This window comes from Mesocricetus auratus, unplaced genomic scaffold (assembly GCF_017639785.1).
Source record: "Mesocricetus auratus isolate SY011 unplaced genomic scaffold, BCM_Maur_2.0 Super-Scaffold_100010, whole genome shotgun sequence".
Lineage (NCBI taxonomy): Eukaryota > Metazoa > Chordata > Mammalia > Rodentia > Cricetidae > Mesocricetus > Mesocricetus auratus.
Window position 1 is genome coordinate 85,854,702 of NW_024429194.1, and position 22,550 is coordinate 85,877,251.

At 53.1% G+C, this 22,550-nt stretch overlaps 2 protein-coding genes across 3 annotated transcripts; both read right to left on the reverse strand.

The window, feature by feature from the left end:
• Window positions 1–11: 11 nt before the first annotated feature.
• Window positions 12–10,102, reverse strand: LOC121142978. Its single transcript, XM_040754244.1, is given in 7 exon segments — window positions 12–200; window positions 881–1,023; window positions 1,137–1,173; window positions 7,100–7,161; window positions 7,164–7,267; window positions 9,215–9,367; window positions 9,572–10,102. Coding segments are annotated over 7 exon segments (957 nt in total). The 5' UTR covers window positions 9,841–10,102.
• A 6,398-nt stretch (window positions 10,103–16,500) lies between these two features.
• Nol12 (nucleolar protein 12) lies at window positions 16,501–22,159 on the reverse strand. 2 transcript variants are annotated; one of them, XM_005066967.4, is made up of 6 exons: window positions 22,008–22,159; window positions 20,692–20,797; window positions 20,083–20,131; window positions 19,478–19,620; window positions 17,241–17,338; window positions 16,501–16,885 (listed from the first exon to the last, which is right to left on the reverse strand). In XM_005066967.4, the coding sequence occupies exons 1-6, from the start codon at window positions 22,088–22,090 to the stop codon at window positions 16,717–16,719; spliced, it is 648 nt and encodes a 215-aa protein (XP_005067024.1). In that variant the 5' UTR covers window positions 22,091–22,159; the 3' UTR covers window positions 16,501–16,716. The 2 variants fall into 2 exon arrangements, with proteins under 2 accessions (XP_005067024.1, XP_040610104.1); XM_040754170.1 differs by lacking the exon at window positions 22,008–22,159 and adding an exon at window positions 21,759–21,952.
• Between the last annotated feature and the right edge of the window lie 391 nt (window positions 22,160–22,550).

The window sequence follows — 22,550 nt, forward strand, 5'->3', positions numbered from 1 at the left end:
CGGGTGGGTCCTCAGGGGCCAGTGGGCAGCAGGGGAGGTCCAAGTAAGGCGGGTCGGCACTGGAAGGTGGGAGGCTCCTGGGCCCGCACTGGAGAGAGGAGACAGCTCAGGCCCACGTGGGACTTCCCTTCCCCCTCCCCGGCAGCCCCTCCCAGCTCAGACTGGTGAGTGTCTCCAGAAGTCATCTCCTGGGATCCTCCCTGCTCAAGGAGACCAGTCAGTCCATCAGCTGGCAGTGCCCTGGGGACTGTTGTCAGAGTCAGCAGGGTGCCTGGAGTACATATGCACACATGTGCACAATGGTGTGTGTGTGTGTGTGTGTGTGTGTGTGTGTGTGTGCGCGCGCGCTCGCGTGACCTGTGTTTTGGGGCACCCGTGTGTACATCATTATTGAGCGATATGTACCCAGGTGCACGTGTATAGCAGGCCTGTCAGCTACACTGGTGCGTATGTGTCCAGGATTATGTAAACACAAATGTGTGTGCGCATGCTGAGAACAGGAACTGCACCCAAGGGTCCCAGAGCACCCTTGCATCCAGAAAGCAAGAGGGAAGGAGAGGACTGGCCTGGCCCGAATGGAGGAGGTCTGAAGGTGGAGGGGCCGTAAGGTCTGGAAGAAATGAAGGGCTCAGTTCCACTACAGGAGAGGCAGGGACCCCAAAGAGGAGGGTCGCAGCCCCCAGGCTAAAGGTGTGCCCTCGCCCTGTCCACAGCAAGGTCACACCTGGAAAGGCTGACATTGGGCTCAGGCAGAAGGAACAGCTGCTCCCCTCATAGAAGGCCCCCCCCCATTCCCTCCACCTCCCGGAATGGCAGGGCCCTCCCTTGGTGGTGGGAGACAGGGCCATGGCACCTTGTGCCCCGCCTCCTCTCGGGTTACCTGGGCATCGGGCTCCGGCAGCGGCAGCTGGCGGCTGTCAGCACCCTCGTTCCCGGGGGGCTCTGGTTCAGGCCCCCACACTGCCGCCCTCCCAGGCCCTGACTCTGGGCCGGGGTGGCTGCAGTGCTCCAGGCAGCAGAAACCTTAGAGGGACCAGCCTCAGGAGCAGGGCCCCTCATTACTGTTTCATAAGCCGGGGCCCAGCCAAGAACAATGCACGACATGAAACCAGAGGAACCCGATCCTGGCGGCTCACCTGAGAGCCCGGCCTGGTGGGAGTCTCCCTGGGGACCCTGGAGCCCAGCGACCGGGACAGCGGCTGTAGCCCAGGCAGTGCCCTGGGTGGGCAGAAGTGTTCTAGAATTCAAGAAAGCCACCACGAGCGAAGCCAGGCTGTGCCAAGGAAGGGCTGGAGGTCTGCAGCCACATCCAGGCCAAAGAGGGCCCGTCAGTCAGGATTCAGTTTCACACCTGCCCATAGCCAGATTCTGATCAAAGCCAGGCAGCCGGGAGGTGTCAGATCCACAGCCCGGCCTGGCGCCTCGGCTACCCAGGGGACAGCATGGCAAGAAGGAGGCAGCAAACTCTCAACCCAAGCCCTGCACTTCCAAAGGCCCCACCCAGCACGAACCCCGGCTGACATGGCACCTAATTCTTGCTTTCACCCTTAGCCCCATCCCCCCTGCTCACGTGACCATGTCAGTTCCCAGCTCTGATTTCCTGCCTAGTGAGTGTCAGTCTCTCCTATAACAGACCTGAGTTCTGTCCCAGCTGAACGACCTCACTGCGTGGCTTCCCCTCTCTCTGGACCTGTCTATGAAAAGGAGGCAGAGGTGTGACCAAGACCTTGGCTAGGTGACTTGGCCTCAATTGCATCACCTATAAAACTGTCATGATAACCACAGCCACCCCCTAGGGGATATGAAAAAAATTGCACCAGGTGAAATTCATCATGAGTACAAAAACCCAATAGAAAACATTAAATAGAACCTTACAAATGTTAAATTGGTAGAATAATATTTAATATAATTAAGAATAAATAAATTGGCCAGGCAGTGGTGGCACACGCCTTTAATCCCAGCACTCGGGAGGCAGAGGCAGGAGGACCTCTGTGAGTTCGAGACCAGCCTGGTCTACAAGAGTGAGTTTCAGGACAGCCTCCAAAGCCACAGTGAAACCCTGTCTGGAAAAACCAATCAATCAATCAATCAATCAATCAATCAATCAATCAATCAACCAGCCCTGGTGATTCACACTTGCAATGCCAGCACTAAGATGGGAGGATTATGAGTTCAAACCAGCCTGGGCTACATAAATAGAGTCTGACTGAAAAGGGCGGGGGGGGGGGGCAAGCCCTCATATAAAGGTCTGTGTGGCCCTAGCGTGAAGCAAGGCCCTTCCACACAACCTGTCCTCCCTCTCACCCAACCTATTCTGTCTCCCTCTCCAAACCTGGCCACAGCCTACTCAATACCATGTGACTTCCAGGGCTCAGCTTCCACCAGCCCCCCAGCCTGTGGACTCCGGTGTGTCTGGAGCCCGGGTTTCAGAAGCTGCAGATGCCAAGAAGCACCATATGACCAGCAGCTAATCATGTCCAGTAGGTCATAGGGGACACTTTGGTTTTTTTGTTTGTTTGCTTGTTTTTGTTTTTCGAGACAGGGTTTCTCTGTATTGTTTTGGAGGCTGTCCTGGAACTTGCTCGGTAGATCAGGCTGGTCTGGAACTCACAGAGATCCGCCTGCCTCTGCCTCCCGAGTGCTGGGATTAAAGGCGTGCGCCACCAACGCCCGGCGTGGGGGACACTTTGTGACCAGACCATTTCTACAAAATCTAGAGCAGGGAAGCCTAGGTCATCCCCTGTGGCAGATGTGGTGGGGACCCAGCTTGGGGCTGCACTGCCCCAAACAGGCCAGTGATGCTTTTAAATATTGACCTTTTCGCGCTCCATGAGTCTGGATTGAATCAAATGGGACCAAGATCCCAGAATCCTTTGGGGCAAGGTGGGGCACTGGCTACATTTGGTTCCATGGAGACATGCTGTAAGAATGACCTGGAGAGACAGTGGACACTATAGACAAAACAAGCCAGTGACAGCAAGCGCTCAAGGGTAGATGCCGGCTCCCTGGGGAAACAATAGAGATTCTCTGTCCACTGCCTCCTCCCTAACCTCAGAGCGTCCTGTGGTGGTGCACACTTTTAATCCCAGGACTCAGGAGGAAGAGACAGCAGATCTCCATGACTTCCAGGCCAGCCTTGTCTACAGAGCAAGTTCTAGGACAGCCAGGGAAACCCTGTCTTGAAAACAAACAAACCAAAACAACAACAAAACCCACAAAAAACTTGTTCTATGTAATGTTGGGAATGGAAGTCATGGGCTTGTTCATGTTAGGCAAGAGTCCTACTTCTGAGTTGTGTCCCTAAACTAGATTCAGGTGTGTGTGTGTGTGTGTGTGTATGTGTGCATGTGTGTGTGTATGTATGTGTGCATGTGTATGCATGTGTGTATGCATGTGAGTGTGTATGCATGTGTGTGTGTGTTAGGTGCACATGAACATATGTGCACATAGAGACTGGAGAATGACACTGCACTGGTGTCTTCCTCTATTATTTTCCACATTTATTTATTTTAGGCAAAGTCCCTGTAGCCTTGACTGACTTGAAACTCACTATGCAGTCCAGGCTGGCCTTGGATTCTTCAAAGAGATCCATTTGCTTCTGCCTCCCAAGAACCACCATGCACAGTTCTACCTTTTTAAAAATTATTTTATTGTTCTGTGTATGATTACTGGCCTCCATGTATGTCTCTGTACCTCATGCATTCGGTGTCCACTGGGTCAGAAAGTGTTGGATCCTCTGGAATTTAAGTTAGAGATGGTTCTGAGCCTCCAAGTAGGTACTGGGAACTGAATTCAAGTCCTCTGCAAGAGTAGCAAAATGCTCTTACCCACATAGCCATATCTCCAGTTCCCACCACCTTAATCTTTTTGTTGTTGTTGTTTTGTTTTGTTTTTCGAGACAGGGTTTCTCTGTGGCTTTGGAGCCTGTCCTGGAACTCACTCTGCAGATCAGGCTGGTCTCAAACTCACAGAGATCTGCCTGCCTCTGCCTCCCAAGTGCTTGGATTAAAGACATGTGTCACTAACACTGAACCACCTTATTCTTTATTTCATTTTAGTGGTTTAACGACAGGATTTCTCTGTGTAGCCCTGGCTGTCCTGGAACTCACTCTGTAGACCAGGCTGGCCTTGAACTCAAGGCATCCACCTGCCTCTGCCTCCTGAGTGCTGGGTTAAAGGCGTTTGCCACACCACAGCACTGCCACCCATCATTCTACCACTGTGTTCTGAACATCATAAGACTGCCTGGTAAACAAGTCCATGGTATGTTCCTGTCTGTCTCCCAGTGCTGTGTTGTACAAGTCATCACACACCCAGCTCTTTATTTCATTATCTGTCTGTCTATCTATCTATCTATCTATCTATCTATCTATCTATCTATCTATTTTTGCTTTTTTCAAGACAGGGTTTCTCTGTGTAACAGCCCTGGCTGCCCTGGAACTCATTTTGTAGACGAGGCTGGCCTCAAACTCACAGAGAATGTCCTACCTCTCAAGTGCTGGGATTAAAGGTTCATGCCACCACCACCCAGCTGCACCTAACTTTTTTTGTGCTTGCTAGTGGACTAGGAATTGACAAGACTGGGGATGGGGAGGAGGAGCCCGTGGCTAACACCTAAGGTATGAGGTTGCTCAGGGCACAGTGAGTGTGAGCACCATTAGGACACCGTGGAAATGATCCAAGCTACAGTTCAGTGCTAGACCACAGCAGGAGACAGATGCTCGGGGAATCTGGCACCACAGATACGCCTGCATCCACAGAGCAGGGCAGAGTAAGAAAAGGTCTTAGATGGAGGCTAGAATCACCTTGCCTTTGAGTGCTACTGGGCATAGATTTTTTTTTAATTTTTCAGACAGGGTCTCTGTGTAGCCCTGGTTGTCCTGGAACTTGCTGTTTTCCAGGCTAGCCTCAAACTCACAGAACTCCACCTGCCTCTGCCTCCTGAGTGCTGGGATGAATCTTTTTTTTTTTAAGATTTATTATGTATACAGTGTTTTGCCTAAATGTGTGCCTTCCCGGCAGAAGAGAGCACCAGATCTCATTATAGATGGTTGTGAGCTACCTACCATGTGGTTGCTGGGAATTGAACTTAGGACCTTTGGAAGAGCCAGTGCTCTTAACCACTGAACCATCTCTCCAGCCCTAAGATGGATCTTAGAGCATCATGTTTTATGCCAAGTGCTCGTCACTGAACCGCCTCTTTGCCACCATTGGCACAGCCCAGCTCCCAGTCAAGTTTTTAAAATATTTACAATTTTATATATATGGGTATGTGCGCCTGGATATGTGTATGTACATCACCTGTGTGCAGGTGCCCATGGAAGCTACAAGAGGGCGTTAGATTCCCTAAAATGGAGATTCAGGTGGTTGTAAGTTTCTGACATGGGGCTGGGGAACCAAACCTAGCCTGAAAGTGCAGCAAGTGCTCTTAACCACTAACCCATCTCTCTGCTGCTACTGCTACTTCTTCTTCTTCTTCTTCTTCTTCTTCTTCTTCTTCTTCTTCTTCTTCTTCTTCTTCTTCTTCTTCTTCTTCTTCTTCCTCCTCCTCCTCCTCCTCCTCCTCCTCCTCCTCCTCCTCCTCCTCCTCCTCCACCACCACCACCACCACCACCACCACCACCACCACCACCACCACACAGGGTTTCTCTGTGTAACAGTTCTGACTGTCCTGGAACAGGCTCTATAGACCAGGCTGGCCTTGAACTCACAGAGATCCGCCTGCCTCTTCTTCCTGAGTGCTGGGACTAAAGTCATGCACCACCAACATCTGGCTCCCAGCTTCTTTTTTTTAACATTTATTTTGTGTGTTCGTGTGTGTATTTGTGTTTGTGTATATGTGTGCTTGTGTGTAAGTCAGAGGACAACTTGTGAGGGTCATGTTGCACCTTTTACCACGTGGGTCCCAGGGACTGACACCACCCTTACTCAATGAGTCACATTGCCAGCCCCAGTCAGTTTTTAATTAAAGTAATAGGAGGCAGAGGTGGCCCAGAAGATGGAGATAAGCATCTGGAGGGCTGGGGGCGCACACCAGCCCGTGGCCCTCCTTCCCAGGAGGCTGGGGGGACACTTCACTCCTCAAGAGGAACGCTGGCATCAGACCCTGTTTGCTTCAGTGGTGGCTTCAGCTTGAAACCTCAGTGATAACTGCCCTGCTCTCCAGGAAGGTCACCAAGGAAGCCCCAAATTCAGGAAGGGCACAGTCTCTGTGCATGGGACATGGTAGTAAAAACTGACTCTGGGGCTGGACAGTCCTCTGTCCCCATCTCAAGGCTGCCATCAACTCGGGACCAATGCAGACCTGCAGAGGCTCCACCCTTTCCCTGCTCCCCTCTCTCCTCCCTGCCTTCCACACTCTGCCCAGCAATCACAGCAGCATGAAAATGAAGACTTTAGTCACTATCTTGTTTACAGTCCTTGGGGTCACTGCGTGACAACTGAGATGCAATCTAAGGTCCTCAACATGTCTACAAAACCAAGCACACAAAGCCAGATGAGAGCGAGGCCCCAAGCAGTTCTCCACTCTGTACTGGTGGCTCTCCCTCTCAATGATCAATGAGTCCGATGGACTTCATCCTTTCTGCCTCAAAGCCTTTGGACACACTGTATCGTTCCCTTCCCTCTTCTTTTTCCTAGCTTCAATGGCAAGCCTTCTTCAAGTTGCTGAAGGTCCTCAGAGAACTTTCCCCGTGGCCTGACAGCCCTGTTCCTTCATAGCATGGATCGCAGCTATGCTGAAACAGTCATTTCCCCGGTTTCTTTCTTCCTGATCATGATGTTGAGTAGGCCACCAGCCCCCTGGAGCCAATGATGTGACAGCTTCATTTACCATCACTGCCCTAGCAACCCGTGAAACGCTGGCTCAGTTCAAGAACTATTCATCCCAAATGACTACACAAGCTGACCCCAAATCGTGGTTTATACATATAAATAAATACACATAGGACCTCTGGAAAGTGGACAAAATGTAGGAGTATTAACACAGTCCAAGTGGCCCACAGCTCAGGAGGAAGCATCCCCTTCAACTGCAAGTTCCTGGCCCAGCCCATCCCCGACCCACATTCCAAACCACCTGCCACAGAGAAAGGCAGCCTACCTGGTATCTTGCTCCATGGGCCTCCCCAGGGTGACAGCAGCTCAGACAGGGCTCTTGGGAGATACACTAGCTTCAAAATGTACACCTGGGCCATTCCTAGCCACTTCCTCCATGGCAGGTAAGTCACACCAGGCAGCTCCTGTGATCCTGTGGCTCTCTAGGTGGGGCCTGGGAAAGATTTGGGGACAAGAACCTGACGACTGGCGGGCCACTGTGTAGATCCTAGGGCTGGTTTACCCAAGCTCTACCTACTTTTCTGTTCATGTATTCACCAATAGTAACAGCCACCAAGTTTCCAAACATACTGCCAAGCATTTGCATATGATTTCTAATCTTTATTATATATTATTGGTCAATGTTCTAAGGACCCTGAATTGTATTCTCCTTGTACTGCTCATAAAAATATAAGTTTTCATGAGAAAAACCATATTTGACAAAGTTGGGAGGTGGTGGCACATGGCTTTGATCCCAGTACTCAGGACGCAGAGGCAAATGAGTTCAAGGCCAGTCTGATCTACAAAGCGAGTCCCAGTACAGCCAGGACTACACAGAGAATTCTGTCTGGAAAAACAAACAAATAAAAACAAATCATGATAAAGGCAAGTTTCCAGCCATAGGAGGTGACGTGCACCCCTGAGCCCAGCCACTCAGAACACTTGTGAGCATGCAAGTATGGGATCAGTGTAGGCAACATATACAGCCTCCATCTCTTGAAAAACAAAACAACAACAGAAAGAGCTGCCAACAAGCATGAGGACCTGTATCTGAACGCCCAGAACCCTAGCTGGGTGTCACACATGTGGGGAGGTGAAGATTTGCGTGGGCCCAGGCTCCCTGGTGAGACCCGTCTGAAAAGGAAAGTCAGCATCACCTGCCAGGCGGCGGTGCTGCACACATTTAATCCCAACACTCGGGAGGCACAGTCAGGCGGATCTCTGAGTTCAAGGCCAGCCTGGTCTACAAAGTGAGTTCCAGGACAGCCAGGGCTACACAGAGAAAAAACTGTATTGAAAAACTAAAAAGGAAGGAAGGAAGGGAGGGAGAGAGGGAGGGAGGGAGGGAGGGAGAAAGGAAACCTCAGCATCACCCTCCTTCTTCCACATGTACCCACACACAAATGTACACACACGCAAACACGTAACACACACACACACACACACACAACAAATAAAGAAGCCAACAACAAAACCCCCATAATTCTGTTTTCTCTGTTTCTATCCAGTTGAATCACCTTGAAAGAGGGTTCCTAAGTCATCCCAAAGTGTCTAGCCCTGTAACACTGCAGCTCCCCTCTTACTCAGCAAAAGTTACCACCAGTCTCAGAGGAGGCAACCAGGGCTCAGAGAGGTTCCCTGACACAGTGCAGCGCTGGCCCAGCTGGAGGCTCTGGTCTGTCCTCCAAAGCCCAGAGGTGAACGCAAGGGTACTGGAGCACACTGCCAAGTCACCCAGGTCCCCGGCAAACAGAGAGTGATACACAGGGCTGGCCAGGTAGCTTTCAGACTGGAGGACAAATCTTAGACACAAGTGAACAGCGCCTGAGGTCATGTGTGACTGAACTTAGCCAGAAAAAGAAGCACTGGTGTCCGTATTGCGTGGTGTGTCTGCCCATCCCCCACTTCTGAAGATCAAACCCAAGTCCTGGCAGGTGTTAGACAGCCGCTCTAACCACTGAGCCACACCGCCATCCTAGCTGGGGGTCTTTAACCAAGTCCAGTCCTCTCTGTTTTGGAGTCTATAACGTCCACACCCTGGAAGCGACTCTGGGTCAGGAGACTGCTGCCCTCTCACTCATCCACAGCCTGGGAAGGTATAGGTAGGGGAGGTTTCCAGTATCGCCCCCCTCCAAAAAAAGAGCCCGTGTACCTTAGAGCACCCCAGGGTCACCTCATACCTGACCTACTTGGTGACGACAGAGCTGGGGGGGGGATTTTGTTGCCAATCAATCTCAGCTGAACTGAGGGATTCTGGGTCCTCCCCTGAGGCGCCAGGTCATTCCCTTGGAGACTGGGACCCCCACAGGAGGATCCACCGGGCTTGGGTCCTCCCCGGGCAGCCATCGGTCTGCCCTACTTAGCCCCCTGCATGGTGGATGGGTGGATGTGCCCCACCAACCTGGGTTGTTCTTTCCTGGTCCAACCACCAAGAGGAGCATCGTCTTGGGTGGAGAACGTGGCTCCTTTTCCGGGGGCGAGACAAGGACTCTTCATGTGTTCCTTGTGACTCCAGGTTCCTCCACGACCCCCAGCCAACCGGCAGAAATCTCCCCTAAAATGCAGTAAGACTGTAACTGCAAGAAGCCCTCGTGCGTCTGCACACCCCGCCCTGAGAATGGCCCTTAGTCCCCTTCCTGCAGCCGGTCTCCCTGCTCCTCGGGGTCCCGCAGCCTCCCTCCCTCCCCTGGTCTCTCGCTCTGGCCCGCTCGGTTCCGCTAGCTTCGGGGTTCTGACCTGAGCTCGGATTTCTACTCACCGGGCGGTGGAGGTGCTAGCACCAGGGTCACAATCCCGTTTTAACAATGAATCAAAACGCTGCCCGGGAGGCGCGTGTAAGACCACACCCCTGCAGCGCTCCAATAGGCTCGCCCTCGGAGCTTCATTTGCATGGCCAGTGTGCGATTGGACCCAGCGAGGACTAGGGGCGGGGCAGAGGCGGGAGGTGCCCAGGCGCCTGGGAGCGCGGGATGCCCGGCACGTTTCGCCTGGCTGCGCTGCCGCAGCCTGGTCCAGTCTGGTTCCCATGGGGCCTGAAGGCTAGGCTGACCCCGCGTTCTCTAGGCCCTTTCCCGTTGGCTTTTCTAGCTAAGGTCTTCAAAAAGGCACTAACGCACACGTGGAAAGTACAAAGTGTGGCTATCCCGGTGTGGTGGCACTTGACGATCTGAAGCAGGAGAACGGGTCAGCCTGGCAGACAGAGTGAGACATGCCCAGAAAGCAAAGCCAGAGGCTGGTGACGCACGTCCATCGGTAAGTCCAGCAGTTGGGAGGCGGGGGCAGTAGGAGCAGTGACCTGGGAGTGAAGGCAAGAAAACCAGGAGGTAGGCCACCCGGTGGTGACCCAGGAGGATCGCTGTGAGTTCGAGGCCAGCCTGGTCTACAGAGTGAGTTCCAGGACAGCCAGGGGCTGTTACACAGAGAAACTCTGTCTGGGGGGAAGGGGGAAGGGAGGGAGGGAGAGGAGGGAGGGAGGGGGAGGGAGGGGGGAGGGAGGGACAGAGGGAGGGAGATAGATTAGGAGGTCCAGGCCAAATTTGGCTACAGAATCAGTTGGAGGCCTGCTCTACCTAAGACCCCATCAAACAAAAGCAAAAACACCAAAAACGGAAGCCAACCGACTAAATGCCTTGTTCAGGCAGAACAGTTCCAGACAGCTAGTACATATGAGCGGAATACAGTGCCAACGTGGCATCACTCCAGGCACTGCAGTGAGGGTCTCGAGGAGCACAGAGCACCCCAGCTCAGGGGTCTTCCCCTCCATCTGAACCCTGACCTGGCCACACCCTAACGTTTCAGGTTGTGCACTGGTTATACTCCAGCTCCTAAGCCAGGCCCTTACACACAGCAACAAAGATCAGAGGTGTCAACTGACTTGCCAGGGTGGGACAGCTAATACGGGCAGAATCAGGACTCCACAGGCCACCGTGGAATGTTCCCCGGTTCTCTCATTCACCTATGTCTGCTGAAGCACTCAGAAAAGAGAGCATGAATAAAATGTGGCTTCTTCCTAGGTGAGGGCAGAGAGAGGCCCTGATCAGCCATCCCGGCCCAGCATGGAGCTGGCTGGCAAGGCACAGTGTGCTTCTCTGTGGTCTGGCTAGTCACAAGACAGGGGCTAGTAAGACCTTGGTTCAGGGTCAGCCTCTAACACTTCTTGGCTGGGTGACCTTGCGACAGTTACTTGACCTCTCTGAGCCTGGGGCAGAATGGGTATTTCAACTGAGTTGGGACTGAGCAAGGCCCAGCCCTCTGTCCCTACCAGGCAATTCAACCTAGAGGCAACTGAGGGTGCCCACCTGACAACCCAGTTACTAGACATTTATGGAGTCCCTTTGTTGGTCATGTTTGCTGAGGCTCATCGAGGAACAAGAGACCCATGCATCTTAGCAAAGATCCAGGGGCAGTGAGCCCATGGATGTGGACAGGTCACAGGCTGGAGGAAGGCTGGACTGGAGGAACAGCAGGAGAGGGCCTGGGTGGGCACCACGAGTCAGGACTGGCCTTGGCTTTGGAGTGTTTGCCCAGGAGGATGGCAGGAGGCAGGGAACAAAGAGAAATAGGCAGAGGCCCCTCTGTAGAGGTGGGTGAGGAGGATGGCGGAACCCAGAGAGCTCTTAGTCCAGGAAATGGCAGCCAGGAGACAAAGCCACCCTCTCATCCCCACATGGTCATGTTTGTACCCTCCCATGCTGCCCGGGGCACAGAGCCACACAGCCCTCCTCATCCTCGTTCTGTCGGAGGAAAGTCAGACTCCAGAAACCGGCCCAGAGCCCCCGGCCTCCCTGAGGATGTCTGTAGGAACTACATCCCAGGCTTCTGTGAGCTGCGGACTCATCTGAGGGCATGTGGAGGCAGTCATGGCAGCACCGTCACTATTCATCTGAGGGCAGTCATGGCAGTGGCCACTGTCACTATTCATCTGAGGGCATGTGAGGGCAGTCATGGCAGTGGGCACCGTCACTATTCATCTGAGGGCAGTCATGGCAGTGGCCACTGTCACTATTTATCTGAGGGCATGTGGAGGCAGTCATGGCAGTGGCCACTGTCACTATTCACGTTGCTGTCTCCCGCTCAGGCTCTGGACTTGCTGGCTTCACACTGACTTAACCTGATTATTTTATTGTATTGACATATGAAGGGCACATTTGTGGAAGCCAAAAGACAACTTTGCAAATGCTATTTGCTAAAAGTCCTTCCCAGAGGAAGGTGTAAGCAGTGTCTACCCATCCTAAGGACCCAACAACCCCTACCCAAGGCACTATTCCGCCACCACTCTCTCTGCAGAACCAATGAGTTTACTAGGCTTCCTTATAGAGTGAGGGGTTACTTCCAGAAATGCTAGTGCTCTCTACCAAGCAGGGATTATGGTTTCCCCAGAGCTGCATAGATGGAGGGCCCCCAGTTCCTCCTCGCCTGTAGCCTGAGGCCACACACTATTAGAGCAGAATTGCATATGGCTGATTGGGAGGGCCAGCATACTCGGGTGAAGGTCCAACAGTCCTCTCTGTCCCCTTCTGTGAGGGAAGGCAAACCATCAACAGGCCCAGTTGTGGAGATCTTTTATGAACAGAACTCCTATGGGCTGGAGAAATGACAGCAGTTACCAACACATGCTGCTCTTGCAGACGAGTTGGGTTTGCTTCCCAGCACCCACATAGCTCAACCATCCGCAACTACAGAGGCTCCAGGGGTACAGTGCCCTCTTCTGGCCTCCATTGATACTGCACATATGGTGCGGGCAAAATATTCACAAGACATGTTTTAAAAATAAGTTGGGGGGTGAGAACTTTTAAATTGTTATCATTTTATGTTTTCTCAAGACAGGGTTTCTCTGTGGCCCTGGTTTCTCTGTAGTCCTGAAACTCTCTGTAGACCAAGCTGGTCTGGAACTTATAGAGACCCACCTGCCTCTGCTTCTAGAGTGCTGGGATTAAAGGCATGGGTCACCAATGCCCAACTTACTTTTTTTTTTTTTTTTTTTTTTTTTTTCGAGACAGGGTTTCTCTGTGGCTTTGGAGGCTGTCCTGGAACTCGCTTTGTAGACCAGACTGGCCTCCAACTCACAGAGATCCGCCTGCCTCTGCCTCCCGAGTGCTGGGATTAAAGGCGTGCGCCACCAACGCCCGGCTCCAACTTACTTTTTTTAAGGATTTATTTTATTATTGTGTCTACAGTGTTCTACATGTATCCCTGCACACCAGAAGAAGGCATTAAATCTCACTACAGATGGTTGTGAGCCACCATGTGGGTGCTGGGAATTGAACCTGGGTCCTCTGGGAGAGCAGCCAGTGTTCTTGACCGCTGAGCCATCTCTCCAGCCCCGTGCCATGGTGTTTCATCACAGCAATGAACATGACTAAGACACCCATCCACCTGCATTGTCACTTTGCTGGGCCTCTGCTCCATCCACACCCTTGCTTGGCTCAGGGACCTGGCTGAGAACCCCATAGAGATCTGGAGAGTGCCATGACTCCCTGCTCTACCCCAGAACCTGTGCCTTCACCTGGCAAAGGGAAGGGACACCCAGTCCTTCCTCATGGGCAATGGAGGGTTTGGAGCCTTGGTGAGCAAGGTAGAGAGGGCTACCTGGCAGAGCAGAACAGTATGGATGACCTTTACCGGGGTCATCAGGGCTGTCCTGTGTGACCACACAGCCAGGCGTGTTTTCACCTGTCTACTTGCCTAGGAAAACAGAGTTAAAGTTGTAAACAGTGATTGGGGCTCACAGTTTAAGGGGATACAAGCCAAGGCATAGCGGCAAAATCAGACTGGTGGTGGAAGTTTGCTTATATCCAAGGGCTCGCAGATGTTGCTATGGAGTCAAGGTGGCTTTCAACGATGTGACTAAGTCACGATAAGCTTGGGGCCTCTCAGAAATGGTGAATCGCAGATCTTCACTCTGTAGACCAGGCTGGCCACGAACTCACAGAGATCCGCTTGTCTCTGCCTCCCCGAGTGCTGGGATTAAAGGCGTGTAACCCCAACGCCTGGCGTGAATCAGAGATCTCCATTGCCATGTGATGGCTCAAATTCTACTCCCTCCGGGAAGGCCTCTCTGCCATCCCCATGTGGAGCGGGAACTCTCAGCTGGACTCATAATCCTCTTGGGTTGTCTTTTGTGTAGGAACCCGAGGGACCCCTCTGGAGGCGAGACCTTTGTTTTTTGGGTATGGCTACCAGCTTGGTGGACTTGCTTTGCCATTGATGTCAGAGTTGCCTTCCCTGCTCTGCTCCCGCCTTGGCGTCCCTGCCTCATGCTCACAGCGCTCCAGCTGCTTTGCTCAGCACTCACCTCAGTGTCCTGCACCTGGCAAGTGGCCTGAAAACACTGAAGGCCAAGGCCTGCAAACCTGCCTCTCCTGGTATGTCTGGGTTTGGTTTCAGATCTGCCAGCACACACCCTCGCTGCCACCAGGAGGCCTCTCTAAAATAAAGCCACAATGCTGACTCACTCCATTCAGCCTCCCGGACCCACAATCCCTTGCTCTCCAGGGACCCTGAACCAGGCAGCATCCTCTCCTGTTGGCCTTTTAAGCAGGTTAAGGGGTGTCTCTGAGCAAAAGCCTTCTCAAATGCCCCTGTCCTGTCCTGCTCTGGAGAGCCCGGGCCCTCTGCCTTCCCTGGACTGAGTCACTGCCCACTGTTGTCCCAGCACAGGGCCAGCTGGGGGCAGTTAGCTCTGTGCTGCTGTCAGCCTCCCCACAGCTCTTCCCGGGAAAAGAGCCCGCTAGCTCTACCCCAATCCCCCTCCTTCCCTGTTCACAGACCATGCCCTGGTTCTCCTCTGGGTACTTTCCTTCCTGGAACAGCCAAAGTTCTTACTTCTCTCCCAGCAGGGAACACACGAACACACACACACACACACACACACACACACACACACACACACACACACACACACACACACACACACACACACACCCCAGAGGCCTTTGGCCAACAGAACACAGCAAGTGTGTAGGTTTTTTTGTTTTGTTTTGATGAGACAGGGTTTCTCTGTATTGTTTTGGAGGCTGTTGGTCCAGCCCAGCCTCAAACTCACAGAGATCTGCCTGCCTCTGCCTCCCGAGTGCTGGGATTAAAGGTGTGCGCCACCACCCGTCGAGTGTAGGTTTTTTTAAGAGATTGATTATGATTATGTCCTTCTCCATCCCTTCCTCTTTCTCTGCTAGCTGAAATGCAGATGTGCTGGCTGGAGCTCAAACAGCTATCTTGGGCTGTGAGGCAAAGTTATCCAAAAAAAAAAAAAAAAAGGCCCAAAAGAAGATTTAAAAGCCTGCCACCCAGCTTCTAGTCTTCCCAACATCAATCTGAGAGTCCTCAGTACACGAACTAGTTGTGAACATTTGATATATGGAGCTGACTCTCTCTGTCCTAGGTCCCGATATGTTGCCCAAGCTGGGCTTAGAATTTGGGGTCTCCTACCCAGGCCTCATGTACAAGCATGTCCTAGTAACTTCATTCCTTTCCTTGTCTGTTTTTTTTTTTTTGAGGCTGGCTCTCTGTAGCCCTGACTAGGCTAGACCTTACAGCAATGCTTCCTCTTCTGCTTCCAAGTGCTGGTACAAGTGTGTCACCATGTCAAACTAACCTTTCTGTTCTTGATGTCCCCACAGACCCAACTCTGCCCACAGCGGAAAGATAGGGAAGGAGTCCACGCTGAGAGAGTGTGGGGGTGTCCTGTGTACACAGTGTATCCTGGGAGAAGACACAGTTTTCAGGGGCTTAGACCGTGTGTATGGGGGCACGTGCATGTGTAGGGGTATCCTGTGTACAGGGTGTGTCCTGGGAGAAGACACAGTTTTCAGGGGCTTAGACCATGTGTGTGGGGGCACGTGCATGTGTAGGGGTGTCCTGGGAGGACATACAAGTTTCCAGGGGTTCTGACTCCACCTCCCTGCTCTGAGAACTGGCCACACTTGTGACAGTTAGAAAAACCAATGGCATACAGGAAAGGCATATGGCGTCTCACTTCTGGTGAATTGCCAGTGTACTTTGGAAATGATATCACCTCAACAGAGAAAGGGGATGGAGGCAGACATCTCTACTGACAAGACAGGGACATGCTGTGAGCCATGAGCTGTGACCCTGGTGTGCTGCAAAGTGCCCTATTTATCCTATTCATACTCCAGTCTCAGGGTGGCCTGATGGGAACTCATACAGGGAAACACACATGGTAGGCTAGCACTGTTTGAGGCTCACACAGGAACCAAATCCCTGCATTTCCTGCCTTGTTGTCCTGTGCAGTGGTCTAAAGGGTGAGGCCCAGGTCTATGGTGGAGTCACCACTCCCAAAGCAGAGAAAGGAAAGGAAGGAAGGAGGGGCTAAGGCCAGGCCAAGCCGGCCCCAGGAAGGCTCTGAGCTCAACTTGCAATCCCTGAATGTGGCTTTCTGACTCTAGCCCTCAGTCTTCAGATGCCACCCGACAGCTGGACCAAGATGGCACAAAACTCCCTGTGTAGCTGCAGATGACATGAATTGAGTCTTCTGCCGCTCAGTCTCCTTGCTGAAATATTCCATATACCACACAGTGGGCCACAGCTCTGGATTCTATAGGGGACATGCCATCCTCCAGCTATGCTAGGGGACCCAGACAGGACATGACCTTGTAATACCCTCAGGAAAGCCCACAGGTGGGAGATGGGGCACGGCACCAGAGCCAGGACAAATCACAAGCACACCTGTGAGGAGTCTCAAGGACTGTTGAGTTCCGGGTGGATGTACATTTGTGAAGAAATCCTGACACAGCTCTGCAGGCTCCTGGGGCCAGGGCTTCAGGAAGCCCACCCCGGGCTGCAGAAGTCCTGGTTTTAGGCTTAGGTTGCAGTTAGTCCTCAGCACAGCTGGGTTGCAGGGACAGCCACAGACTTTGGCTGGGGACCCACGGGCTTCTCGAGGGCTCATTCCCCGCTGTGCCTGGCTTTTCCGGCCATCCTGCGGCGGCGCTGGGTCTTGCTGGTACGAGTTGCACTGGGAGGTTTCTTGGTGGAGTCTTGGGCCCGCCGAGGGGGTTTCCTCTTGACCTTCTTCCGACTGTGTGCGTGCAGGGTAGCTGTGAGGGAGGAGATGCTGCGAGGAGAGTGGAGGCTGGTGAGGCCAGGGCCTGGGCTTACCCTGAGACTGAGGAGAGTGGAGGCTGGTGAGGCCAGGGCCTGGGCTTACCCTGACACTGAGGAGAGTGGAGGCTGGTGAGGCCAGGGCCTGGGCTTACCCTGAGACTGAGGCAACGGTGGGGAAACTGGACACTGATCATCTGACTCATGGATGAGAAGCTGGGACAAGCTCCAAACACATTTCAAATTCCTGGTCTGCCTCTACAGAGCCTGACAGGCTCCTCGCCCCCACCGCCAGGATGGGGTAACTCCGCATGCCTACTCGCTAGTACCAGGCAGAAATGGGACCCAGGAACTAAGCGAGAGCTTACCGCTGAGATAGGAGGGGATCTTTGGACTTCCTGGGCAAGGCTTTGGTTGGCTTCTCCATGGATGACATCTCCTCCTGGGACCCATCCAGGTCCCCTTGCTAGAGAGACAAAGGATAGGGACTGTTACAGGAAGTAGGCAGGCACCCTGAGAAGCCCTACCTTTAGCACAGAAGTCTGGTCAGCAACCTTAAAGGCCTTCATAAGACTCAGAGAAGGCTCCGGACAGAAATGCACTGTGTATGTCTATCCTGTTTAGCCTTAATTGCCAACCTGACACATCCCAGAGTCACTGAGAGAAGACTCAATTGAGAAATGGCCTAGATCAGGTTGGTCTATGGGCAAGACCAAGCCACATTGGGTGGCATCATTCTTTAGTCCTGGGCTGTATGAAAACGCTAGCTAACCATGAACTAGAGAGCGAGCGAGTCAGAGTGAGCACAGTTTGAACCTCCGGTTCCTTTGTTGAGTTTCTCCCCTGACTTCCTTCTATGATGAACTCTGACCCGGAAGTATAAGATGAATAAACCCTTTCCTCCCCTAGGTTGTTTTGGCTATAGTGTTTGTCACACTAGCAGACAGGAAACTAGGACACTGTTTGAGAACCAGAATGACAAAGGACAGCCCGTTTCCAAACATAGTAACATCAGCAAAATGACAAGACACACTGTGTCAGGCCTTAGAGAGGACAAGCATAAAGCAGGTAGAAGCCAGCCAGGCCACGGCTTTCCAGGATGTAGACACTGCAACTCGGGGCAGGAATTTTCTCCTTCTGAGAGAGAGAGGGGCCCAGGCTGGTCTTGAACCTCCTGCCTTCACCTAGCCTTGTGTGCTTCCATGCCTGTCCTTGGCAATGTGTGGGGTTTGGTTCTGTTGTTTTGTGATGTTGGAGACTGGACCTAGGGCCTCACATTCTGGACAGGCTGCATCCTCAGCCTGGAAATGCTCTTTATGCTGTACTCTCTGGGCAGTTGGAGTCGACCAGCTACAGAATGAAAAGAAGTAAAACATCTGGAAGGAGACACAGTGTCTGGGCTGAGCATAGATTTATCTTTTTTTTTTTTTTTTTTGGTTTTTTTGAGACAGGGTTTCTCTATAGCTTTGGAGGCTGTCCTGGAACTCACTTTGTAGACCAGGCTGGCCTCGAACTCACAGAGATCTGCCTGCCTCTGCCTCCCGATTGCTGGGATTAAAGGTGTGCGCCACCACCGCCCGGCGATTTATCTTTTTTTTTAAAGACTTTTAAATTGATGAATACATTGCTTGCAGAGGTCAGAAGAGGGGTCAGATCTCCTGGAACTGGAGTTGTAAGGACTCAGGCATTATGCTGGCCTGCCCCTGTTGTGAGTCACTGTGTGGGTGCTGGGAATTGAACCTGGGTCTTTTGCAAGAGCAGAAAATGTTCTTAACCGCTGAGTCATCTCTCAAGTTCCCAGACTCATGCTATTATTTGACCACTGCACTGTAACAACTCAGGCAGGACTTACAGAGTACTCAGATTGTTTTTGTATTATTTAGTGTGCATGTGTTGGGGTGGGGTGTGTGTGTGTGTGTGAGAGAGAGAGAGAGAGAGAGAGAGAGAGAACCTGTAGGAGTCAGTTCTCTCCTTCCACCTCGTGGAGTTCCAGAGCTCCAGGGACTGAACTCAGGCTGTGGAAGCACCTTTACCCTAAGCTATCTTGCTGGCCTGGCATTCAGTCTTCTAAGTAACTAGGAGATGAATTAAAGGACAAGGGAGGATCTACGTAGGTTCTATGTAAATACCACAGCATTTTATTCAAAAGACTTGAACATTTGCAGGGCTGAAGGGACTCTGATATAGAAATTACTACATAAGCCACAGGCATAGCTTTAAAGTGGAGCAAGGGTTTTGTCCACTTACTGGGATGCTGTTTTGAACAAGTTATTGAGGACACACAACCCATATTACAAACTCAGGGCCCTTGTGCACACATGCCAAGGGTACATGTGCTGCTTGCCATGCAATGGTTGCGGTCACTCTAAGTGGTCTGCTGAGCAGTTACTATAGCTGGGCTCAGTACCACGGGCCTCACCCCTGCATCCTCATGGTTATTACCCCAGGTCTACCATGGCAGCACTCAGCTAACTGATGAACCGAGTCACACAAGAAAGCCTCCAGGAGCACACTTCAGCAGGAGACCCTTGACCTCAGGCACTGAGCGGCCCCCACGAACCAATCTACCCTAGCCCCTCTTCCCCAGGGCTGCCCTGGGACCTACCTCTGGCAGGGGAAGACCCAGCAGCCGGGCCCCTGAGAGGTCCAGGTCACTGATGGTGGTCACGGTGACTGTGTGATTGGGGTGGTCATACTGCACCGACTCTGTCTTTGCTGTCACCAGCCGCTCCAGCTCATCCGCCTCCTCTGCAAGGCGGACACAGATCGGCCTTCAGCCCTGGCTCAGCCACCGGGCTCCAACCTCCCAGCGGCCCGAGGGCCGGGGACTGGGCGCAGCGTGCTTTTCTAGAGCCTGCCATTCTTTACTGGCATCAAACCCGCCCACCCTGTCTTTCCGCATCCACTCGGGGCCCAACGCCCCACCCACATGAGTGCTGGAAGCCATCCTGGCATCACTCTGTCCCTGCTTTGAAGAAACTGAGTGACAGCAAGAGCTGTTCCATCCCCAGGCTCTCTGCTCAGCCTCAGTTTACCATGTGGTGGGGTCCCTGGTCTCTGACCCACCCTCGGCCCCTCCATCACCACCAAGATCCCTATGGCTAAGGCAATCACCCTCTGTCCAGCTTCTCTGCATTCTCCCTTACCCACCGGGGCACACGGCCCAGGCTCACTAGATGCTCTCCACATAAGAGCCAGCTGGGGACTTACCCAGGGCCTCCTCTCTTTCCGCCAGCATCTTCAGGTATTCCTGGTGGCGCTGAAGTCAAGCAGGATGATGTGACAGTGTTAATTGTTAACCCGACAGAAGGGAGATGGGCCTCTGACATATCTATGGGGTATTATCTAGAGGCGAGAAGACCAGCCCAATATGGGTGGTAAGCCCCCCCCCCCCCCAGGCTGGGATCCTGGACGGAGAAACTGAGCTGAAGAGCAGCATGCCTTCTCTACTCTGCTTCCTGGCTATGGCTGGGATGGGACCAGCCGGATTCAAGCCCCGGCCACGATGGACCGTGCCCTCCAACAGTGAGCCAGAATAAACCCTTTCTCTCTTGGGGTGCTCTTGTCAAGTTTTATATATCACGGTTGAACACTGGGCTTTCCAGTCCATCCCAGGCAACAACCCTGTTCACTTCCACGATGTGAGACCACTATAGAGCAAGCTCAGGAGGAGACTCATCCTTCGCACCCCCAGTGTGTAAACAGTTCCCCTCGTGCACACATACCTTCTGCTCAGCCTCTGGCGGCCTCCATCAGACGTATTCCCTCCCGCCCCCCTCCCGCCCCCTTCCTACGCCCCCGCCCTCCTCTGCACCGCACCTCCTCCCGGAGCTTCCTCTGCTCCTGCTTCAGCCGCTGCTTAATCTCCTCGATGGCCGCCTTCTTCCGCTCCACCTTCCGTTTGTGGAAGCCTGTCAGGTACTCCCTGCAGGAAGGAAAGGGGGGGGGGGGGAGTCAGTCAGGAGGGCCCTGGAGAAACTTCCAGTGCTGTAAGGGCCAAGCTCCGCCCTACGCGCTAACCCACTCTGCCCTCTCAACAGCCTGCCCTTATTTCACAGAGAAGGACACTGAGAGACTAGGGTACCTATCCAAGATCACGGAGAACACAGTTGGGTCATTCAATGGCAAGGGCAGCTTATGAAAAACGAGTTGCTAGTCCAGGCTGGCCCGTCACGGTGCACTTACAGATCCCAGGCGGGGTAACCTACCACACACCTGTGCTGTGAGCTGCGCCTCACTGCGTGCTCCATCATTAAGCACAATATGACGGAGGGCGCTGCCTTCCCGCAGGCTTCTTTCTCCAGGGCGCCTACCTCACCTGTGTCTCTTGCCCCTTGGCGGGGACACACGATGCGGGGCAGTGGGGACACTGAGCGGGAGGGGCTGCTTCAACACTGGCAGGAGTCGCCTCTAATTGGGCTTTCCAAGACGGCCTTCACCCAGACCCCACTGGTGGGTTGGGACCTAGGGGTGCCCCCACCCTCCCAACTCTTCCCCCTCCTATCTGATCTCTGCTCTGGTCCCGATGTTGTTGTTGTACTGGAGGATTAAACCTAATTAGCTTATATTGCTTTGGGGACAGGGACAGCGCCCAAATGCCCAGACTGGTCTTGAACTCTCTCTGCGGTCCTTTACTTAGCAATTCTCCTGCATCAGCATCCCGGTGGTTTAGGATAACTGGTCTACACCGCCAGGACAGGCAACTGCAGCTCCGTTTGGTGCGCTGCACCAGGGTTTTCGCAGACGCACCACAACGTGCCATTTTATCTACAGTGATACTGACGCGCAAAGGCTCAGCCTCCGGGTCCCAAGCTTGGTTTAACACAGTATGCGTGAGTGAATGAATGAATGAATGAACATAAGCCTCTCTTATCCCATTCACTCGCCGTTCGCCGACGACGACCGGAAGCAGGCTGTGTGCCAGGACCACCGGCCAGGCTGGACTCGGGTGATCCAAGGCACAGCTCTGCACAGGCCGGGACCCGCGGGAGGAGAGCGGGCGACACCGTCCCACCAAGTCGGGCACGTCCAGGGGCGGAGCCGGAAGGGTCTCCTGTGTGGACATGCGCGCGCCCTGACCTGGCGAGGCCTCTCCCGGCAGCCCGACCGGAATCCGGTTCGACCCTGCCACTCACCGCCGCTTCTCTTCATCGAAGCTGAGGACGAGCCGAGGCCGCCGGTCATCTCCATCTCGCTTCTTCTTCTTGTTGCGGCCCATAACAGGGAAGCTTCCGGCAGCGTGGCCGCTGCTAGCCTAAAATACTTCCGTGTGTAGCAGTTTCAGATGTCCCGGAGAGCGCATTCAGGGGCCTTGTTCCACAGTTCCGCCGACTTGTCTCCGCCTTTTAAAGGAGCCTCCCACCCTGTCTCTCACAGTTCAGGTCTTCGCAGAATGGCTATAGTGAGAAATAGGCCCCGCGATTCCATCGCCCAACCTGGCCCTAGCAGGTGCTCAGTATGAAGTTATTAATGAATGGCTAAAAACTAATGATCCTAGACAAGCCTTTAATTCCAGCAGGCAGATCTCTTGAGTTAGAGGCCAGCCTGGTCTAACAGCGCAAAACAGCCAGGGCTACACAGAAAAACCCTGTGTCGAAAAATCAAGAACAAACAAACAAACAAACACACTGATTCTAATTCAATTCTGATGTGAACTCTTTGGTGATTTACATGAGCGA